The sequence below is a fragment of the Pelobates fuscus genome, chromosome 7, assembly GCF_036172605.1.
Source record: "Pelobates fuscus isolate aPelFus1 chromosome 7, aPelFus1.pri, whole genome shotgun sequence".
NCBI lineage: Eukaryota > Metazoa > Chordata > Amphibia > Anura > Pelobatidae > Pelobates > Pelobates fuscus.
In genome coordinates, this window is record NC_086323.1 from 69,391,892 (window position 1) to 69,416,958 (window position 25,067).

The 25,067-nt window shown below is 40.9% G+C and overlaps 1 protein-coding gene across 3 annotated transcripts in view; it reads left to right on the forward strand.

Moving 5' to 3' along the window:
* The first annotated feature begins 182 nt into the window (after window positions 1-182).
* Window positions 183-25,067, forward strand: part of BTBD8 (BTB domain containing 8) — an 83,482-nt gene continuing 58,597 nt past the window's right edge. For 2 of the 3 annotated variants that reach the window (XM_063428386.1, XM_063428387.1), the window contains exons 1-2: window positions 183-301; window positions 22,724-22,906. In XM_063428386.1, the coding sequence (XP_063284456.1) occupies window positions 183-301; window positions 22,724-22,906 (302 nt within the window). The remainder of the gene's footprint in view (window positions 302-22,723; window positions 22,907-25,067) is intronic. The other variant, XM_063428388.1, reaches the window with a different exon arrangement.

Genomic DNA, 25,067 nt, shown 5'->3' on the forward strand with positions numbered 1-25,067 from the left:
TCTGGGACTCCATTACAAGTGCTGGCAGTACTCCTGGCCTCGCGTGCGCTCTCCAGGCTCTGCTCCCACGGTTGCCTTGGTTACCGTCCCTCGGGGCGGGGTAACCTGTTGCGGCTCCATTAATGGCTGTGCTGAGTGACCAGGTCCTATGTATCAGGCTCTACCTGTGTGGGCACCTGTGAATGGCGGCCGGGGGTCGAGCGGTGCCCGCAGAGCTGAGGGGGCTCACTGCCAGGGATGGGAAGGAGCGGCACAAACTAAGAGACATGCTGTGTGACCAGCTCAGCCGGGACCTGCTCAGGTATGGGACACGGCTGATCACCTCATACAGACACAGCCCCTGCTCTCCCCTCACCTCATACAGACACAGCCCCTGCTCTCCCATCACCTCATACAGACACAGCCCCTGCTCTCCCATCACCTCATACAGACACAGCCCCTGCTCTCCCATCACCTCATGCAGACACAGCCCCTGCTCTCCCATCACCTCATGCAGACACAGCCCCTGCTCTCCCATCACCTCATGCAGACACATCCCCTGCTCTCCCCTCACCTCATACAGACACAGCCCCTGCTCTCCCGTCACCTCATACAGACACAGCCCCTGCTCTCCCGTCACCTCATACAGACACAGCCCCTGCTCTCCCGTCACCTCATACAGACACAGCCCCTGCTCTCCCCTCACCTCATACAGACACAGCCACTGCTCTCACCTCATACAGACACAGCCCCTGCTCTCCCCTCACCTCATACAGACACAGCCACTGCTCTCACCTCATACAGACACAGCCCCTGCTCTCCCCTCACCTCATACAGACACAGCCCCTGCTCTCCCCTCACCTCATACAGACACAGCCCCTGCTCTCCCCTCACCTCATACAGACACAGCCACTGCTCTCCCATCACCTCATACAGACACAGCCCCTGCTCTCCCCTCACCTCATACAGACACAGCCCTGCTCTCCCCTCACCTCATACAGACACAGCCCCTGCTCTCCCCTCACCTCATACAGACACAGCCCCTGCTCTCCCCTCACCTCATACAGACACAGCCCTGCTCTCACCTCATACAGACACAGCCCCTGCTCTCCCATCACCTCATACAGACACAGCCCCTGCTCTCCCATCACCTCATACAGACACAGCCCCTGCTCTCCCATAACCTCATACAGACACAGCCCCTGCTCTCCCATCACCTCATACAGACACAGCCCCTGCTCTCCCATCACCTCATACAGACACAGCCCCTGCTCTCCCATCACCTCATACAGACACAGCCCCTGCTCTCCCATCACCTCATACAGACACAGCCCCTGCTCTCCCATCACCTCATACAGACACAGCCCCTGCCCTCTCACACTCAGGGCTCTCTACTAAAGTGTGACATCCATGCTCTCTCGCAATCAGGGCTATCTGCTAAAGTGTGACATCCATGCTCTCTCGCAATCAGGGCTATCTGCTAAAGTGTGACAGTAAAAAATGGATTAAAAAACCAGCTGGCTAATGGCTAGTAGTGTGTACCTGTCTATCTATATTGAAGAATAGTTCGATCTGGCTTAACATTTTACTCAGGTTTTATCAGACTGGAAGAAGTGCGGGTACATGTACATTTGAACACTTTAACCCCCTTAAGGACCGAGCCAAATGTACACGAACAAAACCTGGAATTTGACTATATGACTGTTCAGGCGTAATTCGCCTCTTTCATATTAAGTGCACTCACACTTATTATATATCATTTTATTCAGGAGAAATAGGGCTTTCGTTTAACATCAAATATTTAGCTATGAAACATAATTTAATATGAAGAACAACTAAACAAATGTGAGAAATTAAGAAAAAAAAAATCTTTCTTTTTTTAGTTCTGCATGACATTTTAACCGTGAATGTCCTAATACTGTTTGTTTTTACTGGAATAAAATACACATATTTGTATTCAGCAAAGTCTCACGTGTAAAACAGTACGCCCTATGTACCGGTTTTATGGTGTTTGGGAAGTTACAGGGTCAAATATAGCATATTAAATTCCAGGCAGGTCCCGCAAATTGTAATTAATAAAATGATACATATCTCTATCTCTAATCTCTAATCGCATTAGTGACTTATAAAACCCCGCATTTGTAAGTAAATAGCTCGGGTATCGGGATTGGGAAACATTTCTTGATTAGTTTCAAAAGGCTCATTTACATATTAAATCATGAGAACTTATAATCAGTTTGTAATATTCTCTCTCTCTCTCTCTCTCTCTCTCTCTCTCTCTCTCTCTCTCTCTCTCTCTCTCTCTCTCTCTCTCTCTCTCTCTCTCTCTCTCTCTCTCTCTCTCTCTCTCCTCTCTCTCTCTCTCTCTCTCTCTCTCTCTCTCTCTCTCTCTCTCTCTCTCTCTCTCTCTCTCTCTCTCTCTCTCTCTCTCTCTCTCTCTCTCTCTCTCTCTCTCTCTCTCCTCACCCAGGTGTTGCTCCTTCCCTTCCCGCCAGCGCCACAAATACTTCCGGGTATGCGCGCCGCATCACCATACGTGCTCCGCCCCCAGTAGTGCATATTGACGTGCAGGGAAAAATGAAAGCCCGGTTACCTAGGCAACGTTATATACAAATACACCTTGCGTGAAGGGAAAGTTGTGAAGAATAAAAATACAGACATGCAAGTGACATTAAGAGGTTATACACTCCAAGTATAACCTATGCAAGTCAAATAAGAGTACCTAATACTGTGAACAACTGTATAGACTTGAAGTTAAATTTCAGTAATCCTGATCACTAAGACCAGGTATTAGATTAATACATATATATCTAATAAAGTGCTCAATAGAATATAGAGGGTGCCCAATATCTTAAAGTGATAGGGTGCTAAATATTAATAGCATTAACATGTAAATTACTATTCATTATAAAAGTGCAGCGTGCTGTAAAGTGTAACGTGCAAAAAATAAAGTGCATATTCATTTACAAACTATGCATATATTACACATAACATACCCCTACTTCTATTACCACTAAAAACTATTTTCCATACAAATTAGAAATTAAAAATATATATTAGCTGGTGACCTCTAAATAAAAGATTGGTATGTAACATTCTCATTTAATCCCCTAGGAGATACTGTATCCAATTGATGTATCCAAAAAGCCTCTGTTTGAAGTAACATTTTACCTCTATCACCCCCCCCTACAGGGGAGAGGGATGTGGTCTATACCCATAAACTTTAAAGCTGACAACTGGTGTTGAGCAACCTTATCTGGTGGATTTCTATTTCTTTGGAGCCTTGGTGATGCGCCCGGTGATTTACCTTTTGAGCGTGAATGCAGGGGAATATTGCTATTTTTTAATATTTGTGGGAGTGTGGGGCTCTACCTCCTTACCTTTGTGCACCAGCTACTAGTGCATTTGTTTTTGCACCTTTAGTAAATATTGAGCATATTTAGCTCTTACATGCTTGGCAATATATTATTTTTCATTGCTATTAGCATGGACAACATTTAACATGGACACATTTTTAGCATTAGCTGGAACCTATGTAGAGCATGCAGAAACTTTGCAGTTTACATCTGAAGAAGCATCTCAAATTCTATGGGAGCAGACTAGCCAAGAATTACCTAGCCAAACTACATCAAGAGATGTTTATTTCAAATTGTTGCGTTTTACATAAAAAAAAGTGTGGATTTAGATATACACGGTTTGTTTTTGTCAGATTATTTTAAAGCCAAAATGATCCCACGTGGCTTTAGACTTTTGAATGTACCCACGATTGGGAGATTGAAAGCAACAGTTTGCAGAGATTGGACTCATGTCCTCAACAAGGCTTCGCTTTACCTGATGCTTATAACTATTAAGGACGTCAAGACAGACTTGATGGAAGTTAAGCAACAAATCCTTACATTTGAATCTGTACAGGCTATTTTTTTGGCTTCAGCAGAAGGGATAAAATTATTACAACAACTTAAGGTGGAGCTTTTAAAATATAAGAATGAGCTGGTGAGATTTAACCCCTTAAGGACCAAACTTCTGGAATAAAAGGGAATCATGACATGTCACACATGTCATGGGTCCTTAAGGGGTTAAAAAGCAGAAATATGAAATGGTCCAACAAGACTATAAAGACAACCGTGTATACAGGGCTCACCAAGGCCTAAGCGTTTTCGCAAAAGAATAATACGCCCAAAAGGTACTACCATTGATATAACCTCTGGAGAATCTACATCTGAAAATGAAACTCAAGGTGATACACCTACTTTTTTAGGACAGGAGGTCCTAGGCTCCGTAACAAGGAGCAAGGTCAGAGGCGAAGAAAATACAGAAACAGGAGGGGGCGCAAGGGCCAAAGTGGTGCCAAGGGGCAAACCCCCCTATCAGAAATAACTCAGATTTTCAATCTCTCCCACAGACAACTTAGTGAAGCAGAAGTGAGTATCCTCAGTAAAGGGCTATCATATGTCCCTACTAGTTCTGCAAATTCGTTCAAGTGGAGTACAGAATTATTTCTATTAGGAAGAAATCTGAGATTGAAGGAATTTTTTTCATGCGATGCACAAAGAGAAAACCCAACATACTTACACCAGATCAGAGAAGTTTAGAGCGAAGTCTACGTTTGATCCACAGACAAATAAATCTTCAATTAAGACCTTTCGAACAACTACCTCAAAGATGTCACAGGATATATTTTTTCTAAGAAACAAGATAAGCCACATAATCTTACTAAAAAAGAACGACAAGTGCTTAAGACTCTAGCTGAGGATCACACTATTGTTATCCGCTCGGCGGATAAAGGAGGAGGAATTGTTCTTATGAATTATGTTGATTATTCTGAGGACCTCAAGCATCAACTTCAGGACAGAAATACGTATTGTCCTTTACTAGGTGATCCCACTCTGGATATCCAAAGGAAGATTGTGGATTTATTAGAGATGGGCCTCAGAGCCGGCTATATCAGTCTTGATTTATACAACTTTTTAAATAAGCAATATCCCCGCACTCCCATAATTTACAGTATACCAAAGATCCACAAAAGTGTAACTAAACCTCTGGGCCGACCCATTGTCTCTGCCATCAATGGTATTCTGCAGCCTATAGCACAATGGCTGGACTTTATTTTTAAGGAACCTGTGGAACAACTACACTCATGTATTAAAGATATGCAGACGCTTCTACATAGGATCAAGTCTTTGAAGTTTGATGGTATAACTCCAATATTCATCACAATGGATGTTAAAAATTTATATACAGTTATTCCTCATTCAGGAGGTGTTGAAGCAATGCGACAAGTGTTGTGTGAGTCCCCTATTTACCAAGGACCACCTGTTGAATTTGTATTAGAACTTTTGTCTCTCATTTTACATAATAACCACTTCAGATTTGAAAATCAGTGGTTTTTACAAGTGGCCGGAACATCTAAGGGGTCTGCAATGGCCCCTATGTATGCAAACGCATTCATGTATATTTATGAAACAGCCCATATTTTGACTCCGTACCAGGAGCATATTATTGGGTATTATCGCTATATAGATGATCTGTTGATCATCTGGCGGGGCTCTCACACACAGGCGGACACTATGGTAAATGAGTTGAATCTCCTTACGTCACCCATCAAATTTACAGCAAACATCAGTGAAGATAGTGTCCAATATTTGGATCTGGAACTCTCCTATGGGATGGATGGGGTCCAATATACTTTATTTACGAAGCCAACAGATCGAAACACCTTGCTACATGCTAGTAGTGCACATCCTCAGTCTTTGAAAAAGTCTTCCGAAGGCACAGTTTCAGAGAGTGATACGCAACAACTCTGACACAAACATGGCTGAAGTACAATTGAAAAGCATGACTCAGAAGTTTTTGGAGAGGGGCTATAAATTACAGGTCTTGGAAGATGCACTGTCGAAAGCCAGAATAGCTCCAGTGTACCCAAAGATAGATTCTGTGCAGAAAATAGTATTCCGATGACATTCCACAACTCGTCTAATCAAGTAGCTGCTATTGTGAAGGACAATTGGAAGATGATTTCTGCAGACGACACTTTGCCAAATTTGTTATAAGAGGAACAAGAACTTAAAAGACCTGTTGGTGCATACGGATAGCTACTCTGGGACAGTTAAACAGAATATACGAGGGAGTGTATGATTGCGTCAAAGAAATTCAATCATCCACACACTAATAGAATATATGATATAAAACACACCATCACTTGCAAAAACCCCTACGTAGTGTATAAGCTGACATGTCCATGCGGGTTACACTATGTGGGTAAAACAGAGACGCAACTATGTGAAAGAATTAGGGGTCACCGCTCAAGTATTAGACTAGCGTACAGAGATGAAGTGTCAGACAAGCCTGTTGCCCAACATTTCCTTGATAAAAAAACACCCGTTGTCAGCTTTAAAATTTATGGGTATAGACCACATCCCTCCCCCCTGTAATGGGGGGGGTGATAGAGGTAAAATGTTACTTCAAAGAGAGGCTTTTTGGATACATCAATTGGATACAGTATCTCCTAGGGGATTAAATGAGAATGTTACATACCAATCTTTTATTTAGAGGTCACCAGCTAATATATGTTTTTAATTTCTAATTTGTATGGAAAATAGTTTTTAGTGGTAATAGAAGTAGGGGGTATATGTTATGTGTAATATATGCATAGTTTGTAAATGAATATGCACTTTATTTGTTGCACGTTACACTTTACAGCACGCTGCACTTTTATAATGAATAGTAATTTACATGTTAATGCTATTAATATTTAGCACCCTATCACTTTAAGATATTGGGCACCCTCTATATTCTATTGAGCACTTTATTAGATATATATTAATCTAATACCTGGTCTTAGTGATCAGGATTACTGAAATTTAACTTCAAGTCTATACAGTTGTTCACAGTATTAGGTACTCTTATTTGACTTGCATAGGTTATACTTGGAGTGTATAACCTCTTAATGTCACTTGCATGTCTGTATTTTTATTCTTCACAACTTTCCCTTCACGCAAGGTGTATTTGTATATAACGTTGCCTAGGTAACCGGGCTTTCGTTTTCCCTGCACGTCAATACGCACTACTGGGGGCGGAGCACGTATGGTGATGCGCGCGCATACCCGGAAGTATTCGTGGCGGGAAGGGAAGGAGTAACACCTGGGTGAGTTTACCTATTGATTTTTGGGGTATGTATTGCCATTGTATGTATAATAACTTACAGTGGTGATGGTGCGCAAAAAAAATATATATATATATATATATAAATTCGTATTCACTATGGACCTCTTATAGAGAGTGAAAGTAACCCTGTGTACATAAAATGAGGTGTTTACAGAGTGGAAATATAAATAATTGAAAAACAAACAGTGGTTGTGGTGAAACAAAGCACAATCTGTAGGTATACTTGCAAACTTGGAAATCACTCTGACACCTATTAAGGAGACAAAAACAGAAAAAGAGCTCCTAGTGCAGCATAGTAATTAACTTATAAATATATAGAATAAAGCAAACAGGTGCCTTTTAAAGTATACATATAAAGTATACTTACCTGAGATCCGGATTGCAAGCTTCCTTTCCACGGATCCCACGCACTCTAGGGGCTGATCCTCCCTGAGTGCTATAGCAACGAGTGGTGCTTTTACCACTCCAATCTTGTGAGTGTAACACCTAAAAGGCACCTGTTTGCTTTATTCTATATATTTATAAGTTAATTACTATGCTGCACTAGGAGCTCTTTTTCTGTTTTTGTCTCCTTAATAGGTGTCAGAGTGATTTCCAAGTTTGCAAGTATACCTACAGATTGTGCTTTGTTTCACCACAACCACTGTTTGTTTTTCAATTATTTATATTTCCACTCTGTAAACACCTCATTTTATGTACACAGGGTTACTTTCACTCTCTATAAGAGGTCCATAGTGAATACGAATTTATATATATATATATATTTTTTTTTTTATTTTTTTTGCGCACCATCACCACTGTAAGTTATTTTATGTTCAAATCGTTTTACCAGGATTTGTTTTTGTTGGTTGCTGCATGTACTAAGATCCTTCTCTCATTTGCGCCATCCTATTTATAATCGTTTTTTCTTTTGACTCTTTTGTCTGGTAATAGTAAATAGGGGGCTGCATAAACATGTCTATTTTTGATTATAGAAAAAGATCATCATATAAGTTTGATAAAGATGAAGAGAAAGTGGAAAAAGTAGACAGAATGGGGAATGACATTGAGGAAATATTTAGAAATCTAGAGAAACTACTCATCAAAGAAACTAAATATAAGTGGGAAATTGCCACAATGGAGAGATATCTAGCTGAAAAAATTACACCAAGAGGCTTGCGCTTCTTTAAAACCCCCACTTTTGAGAAGGAGAATGAGAAGTACTCCAGAATCTGGGATGAGGCTCTGGAGCGCTTCTCTTTTGAATGCATGAGTATACTCATAGCATGCAGATCCGAATCAATTACTAAGATAGATGAGGAAATACATGCCATACAACATAGTTTGGAACCATGTATAGGGACAGAGGATTTTGAGGAATTATCAGAGAGAACTAAGAATAGCCTGGAAAGATTAGAGAGGGAGATTAAAGAGACAAAAATCCGAAAATATAAAAGAGACAAGGAGGACTACAAAGAAGGAAGAGTGAGGAATTTTAAAAGGGATAAGTCTACTAAGGGGAGCTACCCAAAGTATGAAACAAATAGGAAGAATCAGGGAAACTTGAACAAACCTCAGAGCAGAACACCACAACATAATTTTGAGACTCCAGGCAGAGAAGACTCTAGATCTAATAATTTAAGAAATAGAAGGGAGGAGTGGGTTGAGGTTAAACCCAGGTATAACAGGTACAGGAGATATAATGAAGAAAGACAATCTCCTAAGAAACCAAACCCCCCAAAAAAGGATAATGGAAGATCAGATAGATTATTAAGCCCTAGAGGGAACACCTCTCATAATAGGTTTGAGATCCTGAGAAATGAAGATGCAGAGCAGGATTTTTTAGAAAGAAAACCGAGGAGGAACGAATTCCCTATAAAAAGGTCAAGGAAAATAAGTTTCGGGGATGCAGAGGAGGAAAACAGAAAAAGAGGAAAGAGACAGGACCGATAGCTCCAATAGGGATTAATAATATCTCCTCACACATCCTAACAAACAGTGAGATAATGGTCCTTAATAAGGGTCTTAAGTTTGCACCTATGCGGCACTTTAATCCATTTTCTGCATACATTGATCTGATGAAATATGGTCGGAGATTGGCTATTAAAAAGTTTTTTTTAAATACGAATTTTACTACAGAACAAAAGATAGATGAAGTAGATAGTTTTAAACATACAACTTTCCATAACAAATCAAATTTTAACCCTAGTCACCTCAAACATGGAAGCATTGAGGCATTTGAGAAGGCAGTTTTTAATGATTTTAAGAAACTGGAAAAAGGGAATAAGAATTGGAACCTTACACATGGTGAAATGGCAGCCCTTAGAGGTCTGAGAGAAAATTATCACATTGTCATCAAGCCCGCAGATAAAGGCGGTAGCTTGGTGATAATGGACACTGAGAAATATTTGGCTGAATGTGCACGCCAATTAGAAGATACTGAGGTTTATACAAAACTCAATAGAGATCCGTTGGGGAAGATGAGAAGATCCTTAACAGTACTTTTGGATAGAGGTAAACTGGCGTGTATCCTGAAGCAAAAGGAATATGAATTTTTAAATGTTGCATCACTGGGGACCCCAGTTTTTTACATTCTACCAAAGGTGCATAAGGATCTCCATAACCCACCAGGATGACCGATTGTCTCGGGGATTGGCTCTATCTCGAACAATTTATCGAAATATATTGATTCCTTTCTTCAACCAGTGGTTTTTAAAACTAAGTCCTTTCTGAAGGATACAACAGACATCCTGAGGATGCTGAAGGACTTAGAATGGAAGGAGGGATATTGCCTGGTAACCTGTGATGTCACTTCTCTATATACATGTATACCACATGATATAGGATGTGCAGCAGTCAAGTATTTCTTAGAACAAGATCAGACACTATTACCTGCACAAATTGATTTTTTAGTAGAATGTATTAGATGGACTCTGAATAACAATTACTTCTGGTTTGGCTTTTCCTTTTATTTACAGAAAAGAGGAACGGCGATGGGCAGCACTTAAGCACCCAGCTATGCAAATATTTTTATGGCCCACTGGGAGAATTCTTTTATTTATAATGAACATAGCTGGACTGCGCGGGTGCGGGCCTATCGCCGTTATATTGATGATATGATTTTTATTTGGGAAGGCACAGAAGACCATTTTAGAGATTTTTTAGAATACCTAAATAATAATACTTGGGGCATACGCCTTACAAGTAATATCAGCACTTTATCCATTGATTTTTTTTAGATCTCAAGTTATCAATAAAAAATAACTTTTATTGCTCCAAGTTTAAAAAAATCAACATTTCAGACTTTCATCAGGACAAGGTTAGCCAGTGAAACAAACAAACATACATATATACCCACACCACTAGACAATCAATAAACTTACCCCATCTGGATAGAGGCACACCATCACGAGCAGCCTGGTCCGTTTCCGCACCAAAAATGCCGATCGAGTTCAGATGATGTCATCGTGCATGCGTCAGTTACGTTCCCGGCCGCTCGTCAGGGGTAACCATTGTAACCAGGCGCCAGTGTGGCTCGTGTTGCAAGAGCCAAGGCTGCCGAACGGCATGCCCCTTATCTCAAGAAATAATTAAGCCTATGTACACCAGAAGTAAAAAAGAGAATAATAATATAAAAAGCTGGAGGACAAGGTGTGGAGCAGGATCCTTAATCTTTACAACATGGAAGATAATTATCTCAGTGAGAACCCCACTGTATCCAGGGAGGTCAAAGCAGAATTACTGACAGGAGTGAGAGATATAACTACTGTTTAGACCCTGGCACTAACATCTTGTGTGCCTCTGGGAATTAACATAAAGATTATGGTCTAAGGGTCAATATGCATACTGTTCTTAAAGTTGTATTGCTAACAAGCAATATGTAACTGTTATTGAAATGGTTATATTACAAGGAACAGACTGCTCCTCTACATCATAGGGACAGAAATGTAAACTGTGTCCCGCTGGGGTCATCATCGTTATGTCACTAAGTCCAATCTCTATCAACAGAGAAAATGGGCTCGCAAAATCAGAGTACATTGCATAGGAACTCTCCCAACAGAATCCAAAAAAAACACAACAAATGGAATAAGCAACGTCCCAACCATAACCACTACAAAATCATAATTAGTGAACTTATTCTAGGATAGTCATAATTCACAATTACTCAAGTGTCACAATTTAAAATACACTGTTAAACTATTGAATGGCAGAGGTCGGCTTAACCCCTTTCCTATCCCCCTGGGTGGGTAGTGGGTTGCCTGCCAACATGTCATTATAGTCATATATGTGACTTAGTAAATAATTAGACATTCACTACTATCCCTTCATCGTAAGTACTGATATCCCACAGCCTATCCCCCAGGGTGGGCTCAAGAATTAATCAGGACTATTCAGGGGTCATTGTAGGGATGTCTAAGTCCTAATCCTCCTTTTTCAGAGAAAAACTGCTAGGAGTATTTTTCGTTCAGTCCTTTTGATGCTGTAGTTTCAAGTGTTCTGATCCAATAGATCTCTCTCTGTAGAAGCATTTTCTTCCGGTCCCCACCTCTCCTTGGTGGTGGGATATGATCAATCGCCATCAATTTAAGTGACGGGAGAGAATGTCCTGCTTCTAAGAAGTGTCTAGCCACTGGTAATTCCGAGGCATTATCTCGGTATGCCACACGGATACTCGAAAGATGATTTTGAATCCGTTCTCTTAGGGGCAGGTCGGTTCTACCTATATATGCCAGGCCGCATGGACACTACAATTTATATACGACAAAGTCACTAGTACATGACAATCCATGTTTGATGGTGTATTGTTTACCAGTATGCGGATGTGAGAACGTCCGGCCTGGGACCATATGTCCACAAGTGACACATCCCAAGCATCGATAGCAACCTAGGTTACTAGTAGCTGTTTTGGTTTCATAGCAGTGATTGGGATCAGTTTTGACTAACAAGTCCCTCAGGCTTTTGTTCCTCTTATAACTCATCATCGGTGGAACAGAAAACTCACTGGGGAGAGAAGTGTTGTTACTAAGTATCCTCCAATTCGCATTAATGGACCTTCTTAAAGCTGTGGAAGCAGTGTTATAAATAGTTGGGGAAAAACCAGACGTTGGTTTTTATTGTCAGGTGTGGCTTTTGCATGATGGCATCTTTGTAGGGCACTTCTCAATGTTGCTTTCTTATACCCACGTTCCAAGAACTTGTCCCACATGATGTTGATTTGCCCTTGAGCTTTATCAGGGTCCGAGTTGTTCCTATAAACACTCAAGAATTGCGAATAGGGCAGAGACGTTTTTAATGGGTTTGCATGAAAGCTCATAGCATGTAGGAGTGTGTTTCGGTCGGTGGGTTTGGTGAACAGAGTATATGTTAATTTCCTATTCTCAATGCTCACCCTCACATCCAGAAAATCAACAGTTGTCGGGCTAGCTGTCATTGTAAGCTCAATGTTGGGGCTTGCCATGTTTATTAAGGCTACCATATCGGAGGCAGTGTCAAAGTCCTCCTTTATGATTAGAAACAGGTCATCAATGAACCTCGCATACATAAGGATCTTGGCTTTAAATGGTTCCAAAATGTGTTCCATCTGAAATGTATACATAAAGCAGTTTGCGTACATGGGAGCCATGGCTGCTCCCATCGAAGTACCTGCCACTTGGCGATACCAGCTTTTATCAAATCGAAAATAGTTACAAGTTAATACTGCTTCAAGTAATTCCATTGTATACTCAATATGTGGGCCGTGATAGTGTGGTGATTCGGCTAGTACCTGTCTTGCTGCTGCTATACCTTCAAGATGGGGAATGATCGTATATAAGCTTTTGACATCGCAGGTCAGTAGCATAATTGGTTCGGAAGGTAACACCACAGCTGAGATTTGTTGTAAAAAAGTGGGTGTATCTTTCAGGCAAGTCGTTAAGTTAGCCACTGTATCCTTCATTAGAAAGTCTAACCACTGAGCTATTGGTTCTAAAACTCCTTGTTTAGCCGACACAATGGGCCGTCCCGGAGGTTTCTCAACATTTTTATGTACTTTTGGTAAAGTATATAGAATTGGAGTCCTAGGATTCTGCTGTGTCAAAAACTCATAAAGTTCACTGGTTAGATAATTAGCTTCCAAGCCCCTTTTAAGTATCTTATCAAGGTGGTGTTGTAATTGTGCCGTAGGGTCCTTAGGGATTTGAGAATACGTCTGCCGATCTGATAACTGGCTTAGGATCTCATCGCGGTAATCCGCATAGTCCAACACAACTATGCCTCCCCCCTTATCAGCTGGTCTTATCACTATTTTTTTCACTATTTTTTTTCTCTATCTCTGGTAGTACAGTTTGAATGCACCTTTTGCTGTGTTTTAAAAATATCCTTGGCTTCTTTGTCTACAGAACGTAGAAACGTGTGTGTATGTGTGTGTGTGTGTGTGTGTGTGTGTGTGTGTGTGTATATATATATATATATATATATATATATATATATATATATGTAGTAAGGCCTTTTGGCCTGTGTTTGTGGGAGGGGCGTATGACACACCCCTTCCCTACTTAAGGGACACCCCTTACCTGGCTCCATACCTTCGAGGTCAGCGTTGCATCCTGAATCCACTTCCGGTTCACCGACGGCGCCATCTTGCTTTCGGAAACTCCGCGTTTTTCTTCGGTGTCAGCTGTGTCCAGGAACTCCTTACAGGTCTTTCCACGGCCAGCCACGCACAAAAAACCCGGTCTTTTTCGCTGATCGAGTCCTCAGGACTTCTCAAACGTAAGTCCGTCGCCCGGATCACTTCCCACGGCGTCGCAATAATTTTCAGCCTTGCTTTACGGCCAAAGTCTCAGGCAAATTAACCCTCTGGTTTCCGGAAACCAAGTACTAAGTATGTAGCATTCTTATGCTTTACTTTTTCCCTCCTTTATTTCAGTTTGTTTCTATATGATAAGTTTTTAGTACCTGATAGTAGGATTATTCATTTTTAATGCAGATTATAGTTCATTAAATACCAGTCTGTTTTATATACATATAACGATTATAGCATGTATTTCATAATTTATGCTGTCACATTAATTATACTTGGGTTAGGGCTCATGTATTATTAGATCATGATATATTATCCTGGTATACATATACATAGTTTTGCTTGAACAACTTTACTTTTTGTGTACCTTCCATTTGCACTTGGAAAATTTGTTTTAAACAAACGTTTTTTTTTCCCCTCCCTGTTTAAACACACCATGTACACTTTTCATTACATGGCACGTGTCATATGCTGACTTTTCTTTATGTACTCAAATTACATACACAAGAACTCGGTCGTATTATATTTCATGAACTTTCGGGTTAAATCACACGCCTTGATTCAACCACTCATACGTCAATATTTCGGTATTTTATAATAAAATTACATGATTACTTTCTTCTTCTTACATACTTCTGTAGAAGTTATATTTAACACCCTAAATTAAACTACATGATCACATACTACACCACATTAGGCTACTAACACTAGCATAGAGACAAAATACACATACCCATTCATATATATTTCCCTTACATATGTATATATAAACGCACTACAGTGTTTAGTCTTTGGTATCAAGGATCCAAATCTCACACTTTGCGTATCTTGTTTCCAACCTCTAGTTTTCCAGGTTTTTTCTCATATACCTGTCGCTTATCAATCACTTGCATACTATCAGGTACGTTAAGCCTGCTCACACCGTATATCACATACGGTTCCATCTCAACATAGGACTTAGAGTACTGGCAAATGGTAGGGGTTATAGGCCCAAATAGGTATCTCCCCTCTGGGCTGTTGCCTATCGATTAGTGGTCCGCGAGGCCAACACCCCGCCTCAACGTTTCGGAGGTAACGCCCCCTGGGCCACACGTGAGTTAGCCGCCTCGCAAAATTATAGAGAGGGCGTCACCTGTCACTCCCTTCCCCTGTTTTTCTTTTATTGTCACCGAGAGGCCTACGAACTCCTGCCACTACGTCGGGCGGCCTCAATAACCCCTCGCGCCAACGCATAGATAGAGCCTCTCATAGCCACTTGGCAACTAGCAGGGCCTCACCTGTCACCAAAGAACAAGATTAATTTTTCGCCTCACGGCTTAGTTAGCCCGCCAGTACATCCCCTGGGGTTCAACACACTAACGATATATTTTCTCATCTAGTATGTCTCAAGAAGGGGTAGAGGATTTCTCCATCCCGAGCACTCCGGCTAGACCAAATACCCCATCACCGGGAGAAGACATGGCTAGTCCGGCATCATTCAGGTCATGGACAATCCCTCGCATAACCGGCGAACTCAGGAGGCGTCATATTCCTTTCCCCGCTACTGCCAGGAAAGCGGTACTGTACAAATTATTGCACGCCTCAACTGATAACACTGATGCAGGGGAAGGGAATAGCCAGTCTAACCCGACAGATATACACGGCATGCTAACATCCCTCATGTCATCCATGGGCAGGGTCAACTCCAGGCTGGAGAAACTGGAATCGGTCACCACAGCCCTTACCATGGCTGGGTCAGCCACTGCGACCCCTCCGCCAATGGTCGAGTTGCCACTAGTTTCTCCAGCCACCACCTCCGACGAGCAGGAGGTTAACCCTGCCCATATGATACCTGAGCACCTTAAGAAAGACATTCTGGAAGGTAAAGATGTCAACTTAGCTTCACTACTAATTGCCTCCCAGGATGTGGTGGAGCATAAAACTTATGCGTATGAGGATATTTCTGTGGTGGTCAAGTCCAGGGATGCACGCCTAAATAGGAAACTCACCATCCCGGAATTTGTGTTGGCCTTTGGCATCTACCGGGATGTCATATGTGCCGTTTACCCACACAGGCGTGAGGAATTTGACATGTATATGCACAGGCTGGTGGACCTGGGCAATAAATATGGTGGATCGGCATTCTACGATTACCATAGATCTTTTTCTGCAAAAGTGTCAGGCGCCTTCTCACAGTACGGGACAAGGTCCAACTGGAGCAAGATTGACACAGTGATTTTCTGCAGACACTTTGCAGGTCTAAGGACGCCAGCTTGTGCATACTGCTCCTCCATGTCTCATTCCGCAAATTTTTGTCCCACCACTGCTAACGAGCATACCCACTTGCAAGTACCTAGCTCCGCTGGTCCTATGGAGAAAATATCTAAAGACAAACTGGGAAGGCCTATCAAGTTTCTGGGAAAATCCCAGATATGTAATAACTTTAATGTTGGATCATGTAATTACAGCGGTTGTCGTTTATTGCATATATGCTCAAAATGTTTTAGGGCACATGCTAAAATCATGTGTCCCAATAAAATGTATCCTAAACAATACCTAACGTCTATAAACATATCCCTACTTGCGACATTTCTGTCACAGCATCCATCTACACATTTAGTAGATTTCATAATCTCTGGTCTATCAGAAGGATTCCACACGGGTATCATACATATGCCTTCAGGAATCCTGGAATGTCCAAATCTACAATCCGCCCAACACAACCCTACAGCTGTCGACACACTCATAGCTAAAAGAAGTCACAGACCTTTTCTATCCCCTCCTTTCACTACATGGAGGACAAACCCTATCGGGGTTGTCACAGGGAAATCTTCCAACAAGCAGAGACTTATTATCGATTTATCGGCACCACACACCTCTACCACTCCTAGTCTTAACTCCCTAATACCATCGGAGGAATTCTCCCTGCAATATTCCACCATAGATCACGCCATTACGGCTATCATACAGGCAGGAGTTGGTGCATGGCTCAGCAAGACTGACATAACGAATGCTTTCAAACTACTACCAATCCACCCCACACTGTGGCACCTACATGGCATCAAATGGGCAGGGAACTACTACTTTTTCTCACGACTAACTTTTGGTTCTAAAAGTAATCCAGCCATATTTGACACATTTGCCGAAACCCTATGCTGGTTACTACTCAATATATCCAGATGCCCTACAGTCATACATTATCTGGACGATTTCCTACTGGTCGAGGAGAATTCTTCCCCTCCCAGTAGCCTCAAAGAAACCGTCAGCCTATTCAACCAGTTGGGGGTCCCAGTCTCCCCTACCAGACCGAAGGCCCAGATACCATCATCACATTCTTGGGCATCATGCTAGACTCGGCCAACATGCAAGCTAGCCTGCCACGCACTAAGGTAGAAAACATCCTGACAAACATCAATCTTTATATACAACTACGCACTTGTAACCGTAAAGAATTACAATCTTTACTGTGGTCACTCAATTTTGCCATGCGTATTATACCTCAAGGCCGTGCTTTCATCTCACGTGTCCTCAGCTTGTTCCCACTGTTTCTACATGATGCACACAGATTATCTCTAGATACCCAAGCCACGGCAGACCTACTCATGTGGAGAAACTTTTTAACCACCTGGAATGGTAAAAGCATGTTCCTCCCTCCATTGTCTGACACCTCTCCTACTGTTTGGTCAGACGCGGCGTCTACCACAGGTTTTGCAGCGATTTTTGGGAACAAATGGCTTTGGGGCAGCTGGCCTTCAGAGGTTCAGGACCTGGAGCGTTTTTCCTCTACCTCAGCTCTGTTTGAGATATATCCCATCGTGGCGGCTGCCGTGGCATGGGGCCATCTATGGACAGGTTCATCAGTAAGGTGTTACTCAGACAACCAAGCAACCTGTTCCATTATTAACAAAGGTCGCTCCAACTCCCTTACTATCATGAGATTTTTGAGGAAACTCACTCGGTTGGCAGCATGTCATAATTTTTTCTTGCATTGTGTTCATATTCCAGGTATTTGTAACGAGGCAGCTGATAATTTGTCTCGTTTTAAATTCCAGGCCTTTCATCAACTTCTCCCATCAGCCGCGCTCACAGCCACGGCCACTCCACTGTTCCATCAGCTAGTAATGGACTAGACGTTATCATGCAACATTGCAGAACTTTGTCCCAACTAGCTCTATCTACAAATACCAGGAAAACCTACAACAGAGCCTTCAGTTTATTCAAAAGATTCCTTTTGGAACACAACATATTACAACCATTCATCATGACATCTTTTTTAGGTTTTGCCTCTTTTTGCCACATCAAACTCAAACTTTCTTACAACACAATCAAACTATATCTTACAGGCATCCAACATCACATGCTGACATTACAACTCAAGTTTCATGTCATCATACCAAATCAAGAACATCCTTAGGGGTATACAAAGATCCGAACCCCCGCATACAGCACAGAGGCTTCCTATAGATTTTCATATCCTTAAGAAATTATCACAACTACTAGATCTAAAACCCTTCTCCTTCAACACAACTCTAGTCATCAAAACAGCTATTTACGTGGCTTTTTATGGGTTTCTGAGACCTAGAGAGTTTACCGCCATCAATACAACACAATCCACTCACCTACTGCTCCATTCGTACTTAACCAAACACATGGACTATTATATCCTGACACTACCTCATTCCAAAAACAGTCAACACGCTCCACCCGTAGAGGTTAAATACTATCCGACTCACAACAGATGGTGCCCCGTCCAAATACTGGACTCTTATACAGAGAGTCTCAAGGCACCACCATCACAACCACTTTTTGTTCTACGAGGTTCAGTTCTCACTACTACCAACTTCATGACCCACGTTAGGTCCTTACTAACACAGCTGGGACTCAAGCCAGCTAACTATTCAGGCCACTCCTTCCGCATAGGAGCGGCCTCCACAGCCTCCAGTGTTAACATACCGGTTCATGTTATCAAGACACTGGGGCGCTGGAAATCATCCGCTTACACACGATACATTCCTAACCCTGTACAAGAAGTAAGAAATGCTTTTCAGAACATGTCTTGTTAAAAGTATGTATATTGGTAGTTTGTATTAAATATTGGAATTTCTATTTTTGCCCTCTTTATTTTCAGGCCTACCTCATCGTCGGTTCCGGCACACCACAACCGACTTGCTACTTTTATACCATCCTACACTTATTAAGGTCTTATTTCTCTTTGCCATCATGAGCCCTTCACACAAGTAGTAAGGCCTTTTGGCCTGTGTTTGTGGGAGGGGCGTATGACACACCCCTTCCCTACTTAAGGGACACCCCTTACCTGGCTCCATACCTTCGAGGTCAGCGTTGCATCACCCTCCCACCCACACCTCTTTATCAACTCCTTTTTCTTACATTTCTTCTTGGTGGGCCCTCTTTATTTTCAGGCCTACCTCATCGTCGGTTCCGGCACACCACAACCGACTTGCTACTTTTATACCATCCTACACTTATTAAGGTCTTATTTCTCTTTGCCATCATGAGCCCTTCACACATATATATATATATATATATTATATTCAAACAGTTTTTATTTATGTATATATTGTTCTATATATATATATATATATATATAAAGAACAACACTGAAAGGAAATGGAACAAATCCACCCACCAGGGTTGTGATGGTTAGAAGATACAGTGGGGCCTAACCCCTAGAATATAAAGAGAAAAATATGACTAATGGGTGGCAGATATAGAACAATCTGTCTCCCAAAAGACCTTGTATCCTTATATATATATATAGGGCTACTCTGCAATTAAACTGTAGGGATAGAGTGCAGAGAGCCGAAAACAAAAAACTCTTTAATAATCCCTCTTGGGGGAGAAAAATAAACCACAATAAAATGTTCAAACAAGTATTAAAAATTAGGACCTAATGGGGTAAAGTATCGACTAGTCTAGGAGATATACTTTACAAAGTAACTATAAATATATGTGTGGCAAAAATTGCCAATAATAGTAGCTAGTTACTTATAAAGGGAGAAAAAGATACAATATATGTAGCGAACTCCAAACCTTAGGTGCATGGAAAATGGTTTCTATAAATGCCAGTAATAATACCCAATACGTAAAATTGTATTAGATGTGCAGCATAACAGGAAAATAACTTGTACTCCAAATAAACCTGCTGTACTTGTATAGAGCAAAATGCCTAAACAGCTAAAGGAGATTTGGGGGGAGGAGTCACTAGAATCTTGCTGGTAGTAAAGCCAGTATCTAATTACCCACACGAAATAATAAAGTCAAGCAACCCAGAAGGATCCTAGATAAGATTAAAAATCATCCGCTTTGAATAATTTGCTCAACGCGCGTTTTGGCGAAACAAGTCGCCTTTGTCAAGGCTCTTGCTGGTGAAAAAGGAAAAAAAATTTAAAGTTAATTTATATATGTTTATATGAAATATATTTATACATATATTATATTATATCTATATATAGTGTGTGTGTGTGTGTGTGTGTGTGTGTGTGTATATATATATATATATAGTCATACTAAGAGTATTTTTAAAAAATTAATATATACATATATATTAATATAAAAAATACACTTAAAGGACCACTTCAGCTCAATGAAGTGGTCTGGGTGCCAGGTCCATCTAGGGTTAACCCTGCAGCTGTAAACATAGCAGTTTCTGCTATGTTTACATATGGGTTAATCCAGCCTCTAGTGGCTGTCTCATTGACAGCCGCTAGAGGCGCTTCCGCGCTTCTCACTGTGATTTTCACAGTGAGAAGACGCCAGCGTCCATAGGAAAGCATTGAGAATGCTTTGCTTTCCTATGGACTGACTGAATGCGCGTGCCGCTCTTGTCGCGCATGCGCATTTGGCGGAAGAGGGAGGAGAGTCCCCAGCGCCGAGGGAGCCTGGCGCTGGAGAAATTTAAGCATTTAACTCCTTTCTCCCTAGAGCCCGGCGGGATGGGGGCCATGAGGGTGGGGGGGACCTATTAACACACTAGTGCCAGGAAAACGAGTTTGTTTTCCTGGCATTATAGTGGTCCCTTAAGAGTAAAATTACACACCTATATAAGTATATATTATGTATGTGTGTGTGTGTGTGTATTATAATGAAAAATAAACTGTAAAAATAATTTTAAAATGTTTTATATATAAATGTCATTTTATTCTCCCTGTATTTTGATATTAATATATTTATATCAAAATACACTTAGAATTATATATATATATATATATATAATATTTATTGTGTGTGTGTGTGTGTGTGTGTGTGTGTGTGTATATATGTATAATTTCCCCATAACGACCGAGGATGAACTAGGTACGTATTTTAACGAAATTAGTAGAGTTGCAGGCATGCGACCGCTCGGCTTGGCGGCTCAGCTCCGCCCCCCGGACATACCCCATTTTGAATACACTGGGTTGTCTACATTTGAAAATGGTATGCCATGATGGGGTTAATTCTCCTGGGCTGCTATATGGACTCCAAGGCAGCATAGGCCCAGCAAACTAATCTGACAAATTTCAATGTGCAAACATGGAAAAGGGGAAAGCCCTACATTTGACCCCTGTAAGTTTGCAAAAGCCCATAAAACCTGTACATTGGGGGCACTGTTGTACTCGGGAGGTGTTGCTGAACACATTAGTGTGTTCTTTGTCAGTAACACATAACAGGACTAAAGTACAATGTGAGAGAAAAATAACACAAATAAACGACTACCCAAAAGTTTGACAAAGACTGGTTTTAGAATTGGTGCATTTAAAGTGTTAAAATACCACCATTTGAAATACTCTAGGGTGTTTACTTTTTAAAAATATATGGTTTGATGGGGGTAAATTACATTCCCAATTAGGACATGGGTGCTTGATGACCAGCTGTGAAAATTCCAAGTTGGAAAACTGGAATGCGCACCCTCCAAATAGGGTCTTTTAGCCCCCAGAGAAGCCGACCCACCTATACATTGGGGGTATCACTGTACTCGGGAGATGTTGCTGAACACATATTGAGGTGTTCTTTGGCAGTAACCCTTAAGTTTCTCCGTACATGTATTCTTAAATTGCTATGTGTGTCAATAAAATCACCAATGGTAAAATGGTTGCATGAAAAGAGTCAAAATACCCCAAGCTTAATACCTTAGGTTGTCTTCTTTTAAAAAAATATATACATGTGTAGGGTTATTCAGGGATTCCTGACAGATATCCATGTTACAATGTAACCTGCTTTAATTTTGAAAAAAAAATGGTTTGGAAATAGCAAAGTGCTACTTGTACTTATAGCCCTATAACTTTCCAAAAAAAACTAAACATGTTAACATTGGGCATTTCTAAACTCAGGACAAAATGTAGAAACTATTTAGCACGGGTGTTTTTTGGCGGTTGTAGATGCGTAACAGATTTTGGGGGTGAAAGTTTGAAAGTTTTTTTTTGCTTTTTGTTTTTTATATTAAAAAAATGTATAGTAAATTATGATTTGATGAAAATAATGGTATCTTTAGAAAGACCATTTAATGGCGAAAAAAACTGTATATAATATGTGTGGGTACAGTAAATGAGTAAGAGGAAAATTACAGCTAAACACAAACACCGTTGAAATTTAAAAACAGCCCTGGTCCTTAGCGGTATGAAAATTGAAAGACTGTCTGGTCACTAAGGGGTTAATGATAAGCAAAGGAACATTTGATCCCAGTTCTATTACCATATGCCACACCCTTACAAATGTGGTCACTTTACTGTCATGTTTTTATTTCAAACTATAGTATTCATATAATTCTGTGTCTGTTACACATGTGGCATATCTGTATAAATAGTGCAGGACATACAGTGAATCTCTCTTATTTTTGTCTTACAGGCTTCTAAATGAAGGACTTCATGCAGATATCGTTCTCAATGCTGGCCAGGCAAAGTTTAAAGCCCATAAAGTTATACTTTTGGCTAGAGTGCCTAGGTTTTACATCTATATTACTAGGTACTCATCAGCAGAGAAGAATATTCTGGGGAATATTAAGTCTTCTGAAATCCGGGCATTTTTGCAGTAAGTTATATTATTCACTTTTGCCACTTTTCTGTATTTCTATACTAATGTATGAGGAAATATTTAAAGTAAAATATTGACATGCCAAGGAAATCCAGAAGAAGTCAGAAGAACCCAAAGTAAGGTAACTTTTTGTAGTACTGATTTTTGGGTTGTTGATGAAACGCCAAATTTGCATCAAAAAATGAATATAGCCTTCAAAATTAATTTGATCTTTTACGATTTCCAGTGTGGTTAGCTAAGCATGTGTCCTCACCTTTTTCCCCATTGCAATTCTAAAATTAAACATTTGTTAAATGAACACCTTAACGTTAGGAATACAAAAGTGAATTCCTAATGCGATCGTGTCTCTCTGGCCCCCTCCCTCGCTGTAGTGGCTGTTTAAATGCCCATTTTTTAATATAAATAACTGTAAATAAAAATGGTAATTCTCAGACCGATTTTAAATTTTTACATTCATTATACAATTTAAATTTTATGTTATAGAGACAAAACATTTAATATTATGCATGTATAATTTTTGTTCATATTGGTAGAAATATTTATTTTTATTTTTCCCTTCAGATTAGAGGCAGTGCTTATACCACAGGGATATCCAATCTGGAGGGAAAAAACAGGCAGGCAAATCTCCAAACATTTAAACCCTCCCCTAATTACCTCCTTTCCCATAAGTAGCAGCTCCTCCTGATCATACCCAGTTCTTTGCCTGCCTCCGGCAGGGGAGGTTAGACAGGATTCCCAGATGAAGCAATTGGGAAATTGATTAAAGAAGTGCAGTGCATTTTTGGAATTGAGGAAACAGGGAAAAAGTCCAAAGTGTTTCCTTTTCTCCCACAGATTAAGGAATTGATTTTAAAAGAGTGGAAATTCCCTAGTCACAAGCCGTTTCTGTCTAGACATTTTAAAACTCTTTTTTCCTTAGCATCGGAACAAGACTGTAAGCTGGATACGGTCCCTGTAGTGGACGTTCCTATTGCTCAAATCTCTAAGAAAACTACTTTACCGATTGGAGACACAAGCGGGCTCAAGGATGTCATGGACAAACGCATTGACTCCTCCTTAAAAAAGTTGTTCATATCTTCTGCAGCCCAAGCTAAAGCTTTGATTACGGGGTCATCTGTTGCCAAGGCCCAAAGACTTTGGTTGGAAGAACTAGAAAAAGTTTATACGGGAGAAACTAAGGAAGACCCGGTAAAGCTATTAAAGAATATCAGGATGGCATCTGATTTTTTGGTAGATGCGTCTGCAGAAAGCCTAAAAATTTCGGCCAAGAGTATAGGTACTTCAACAGTCGCCAGAAGAGCGCTTTGGCTCAAAAATTGGTCAGCAGATACAGCATCTAAGAATTCACTGTGTGACCTATCCTTTGAACCAGGAAGACTTTTTGGTTCAAAACTGGATGAATTGTTAAAACAGATGAAGGAAGGAAGGAAAGCTTTACCAGAATCATTTAAGAAGCAGTTTAGAAGACGTAAAGCGGAGTCGCTTCCCTCATTTAGAAGTTCCTTTCGTAGAAACTATTTCAGGGGTCAGCATAAAAAAGCCTTTGATTATAGGAAGAAGGAAAGATTTTCTGACAGAAGAAATAAAAAGTTATGACGCCAGGCCTGTGGGTGGAAGGCTGAGTCACTTCCTAGAGCACTGGAAAGGAACAACATCAGATCGCTGGGTTCTCACAGTGATAAAACACGGATACGCTCTAGAATTATCACAAGCCCCAATGGAAATGTTTCTATGTTCCGAGGTTCATTCTCTAGAGATGGAACTCTCTCTGATGCGAGAAGTATCGACTCTATTACTGAAAAGAGTGGTGGAAGAAGTTCCTCTCAAGGAAAGTTTTCGGGGCACCTATTCAAGACTTTTCTTGGTTCCAAAGCCAGATGGTTCGTTCAGACCCATTTTAGATCTAAAAGCCGTAAACAGGTGGGTTATCAAAAAGAAGTTCCTCATGGAAACAATAAAGTCCGCTACTCTGCTTATTCATCCAAAAAGTTGGTTTGCGTCCCTGGATTTAAAAGATGCCTATCTTCATGTGCCCATAGCAGAATCCAGCAAAAGTCTTCTAAGGTTCGCTGTGTGCTGCCGATCAGTAATCAAACATTACCAGTTCAGAGCATTACCTTTCGGCCTGTCATCAGCACCCAGGGTATTCACAAAGCTG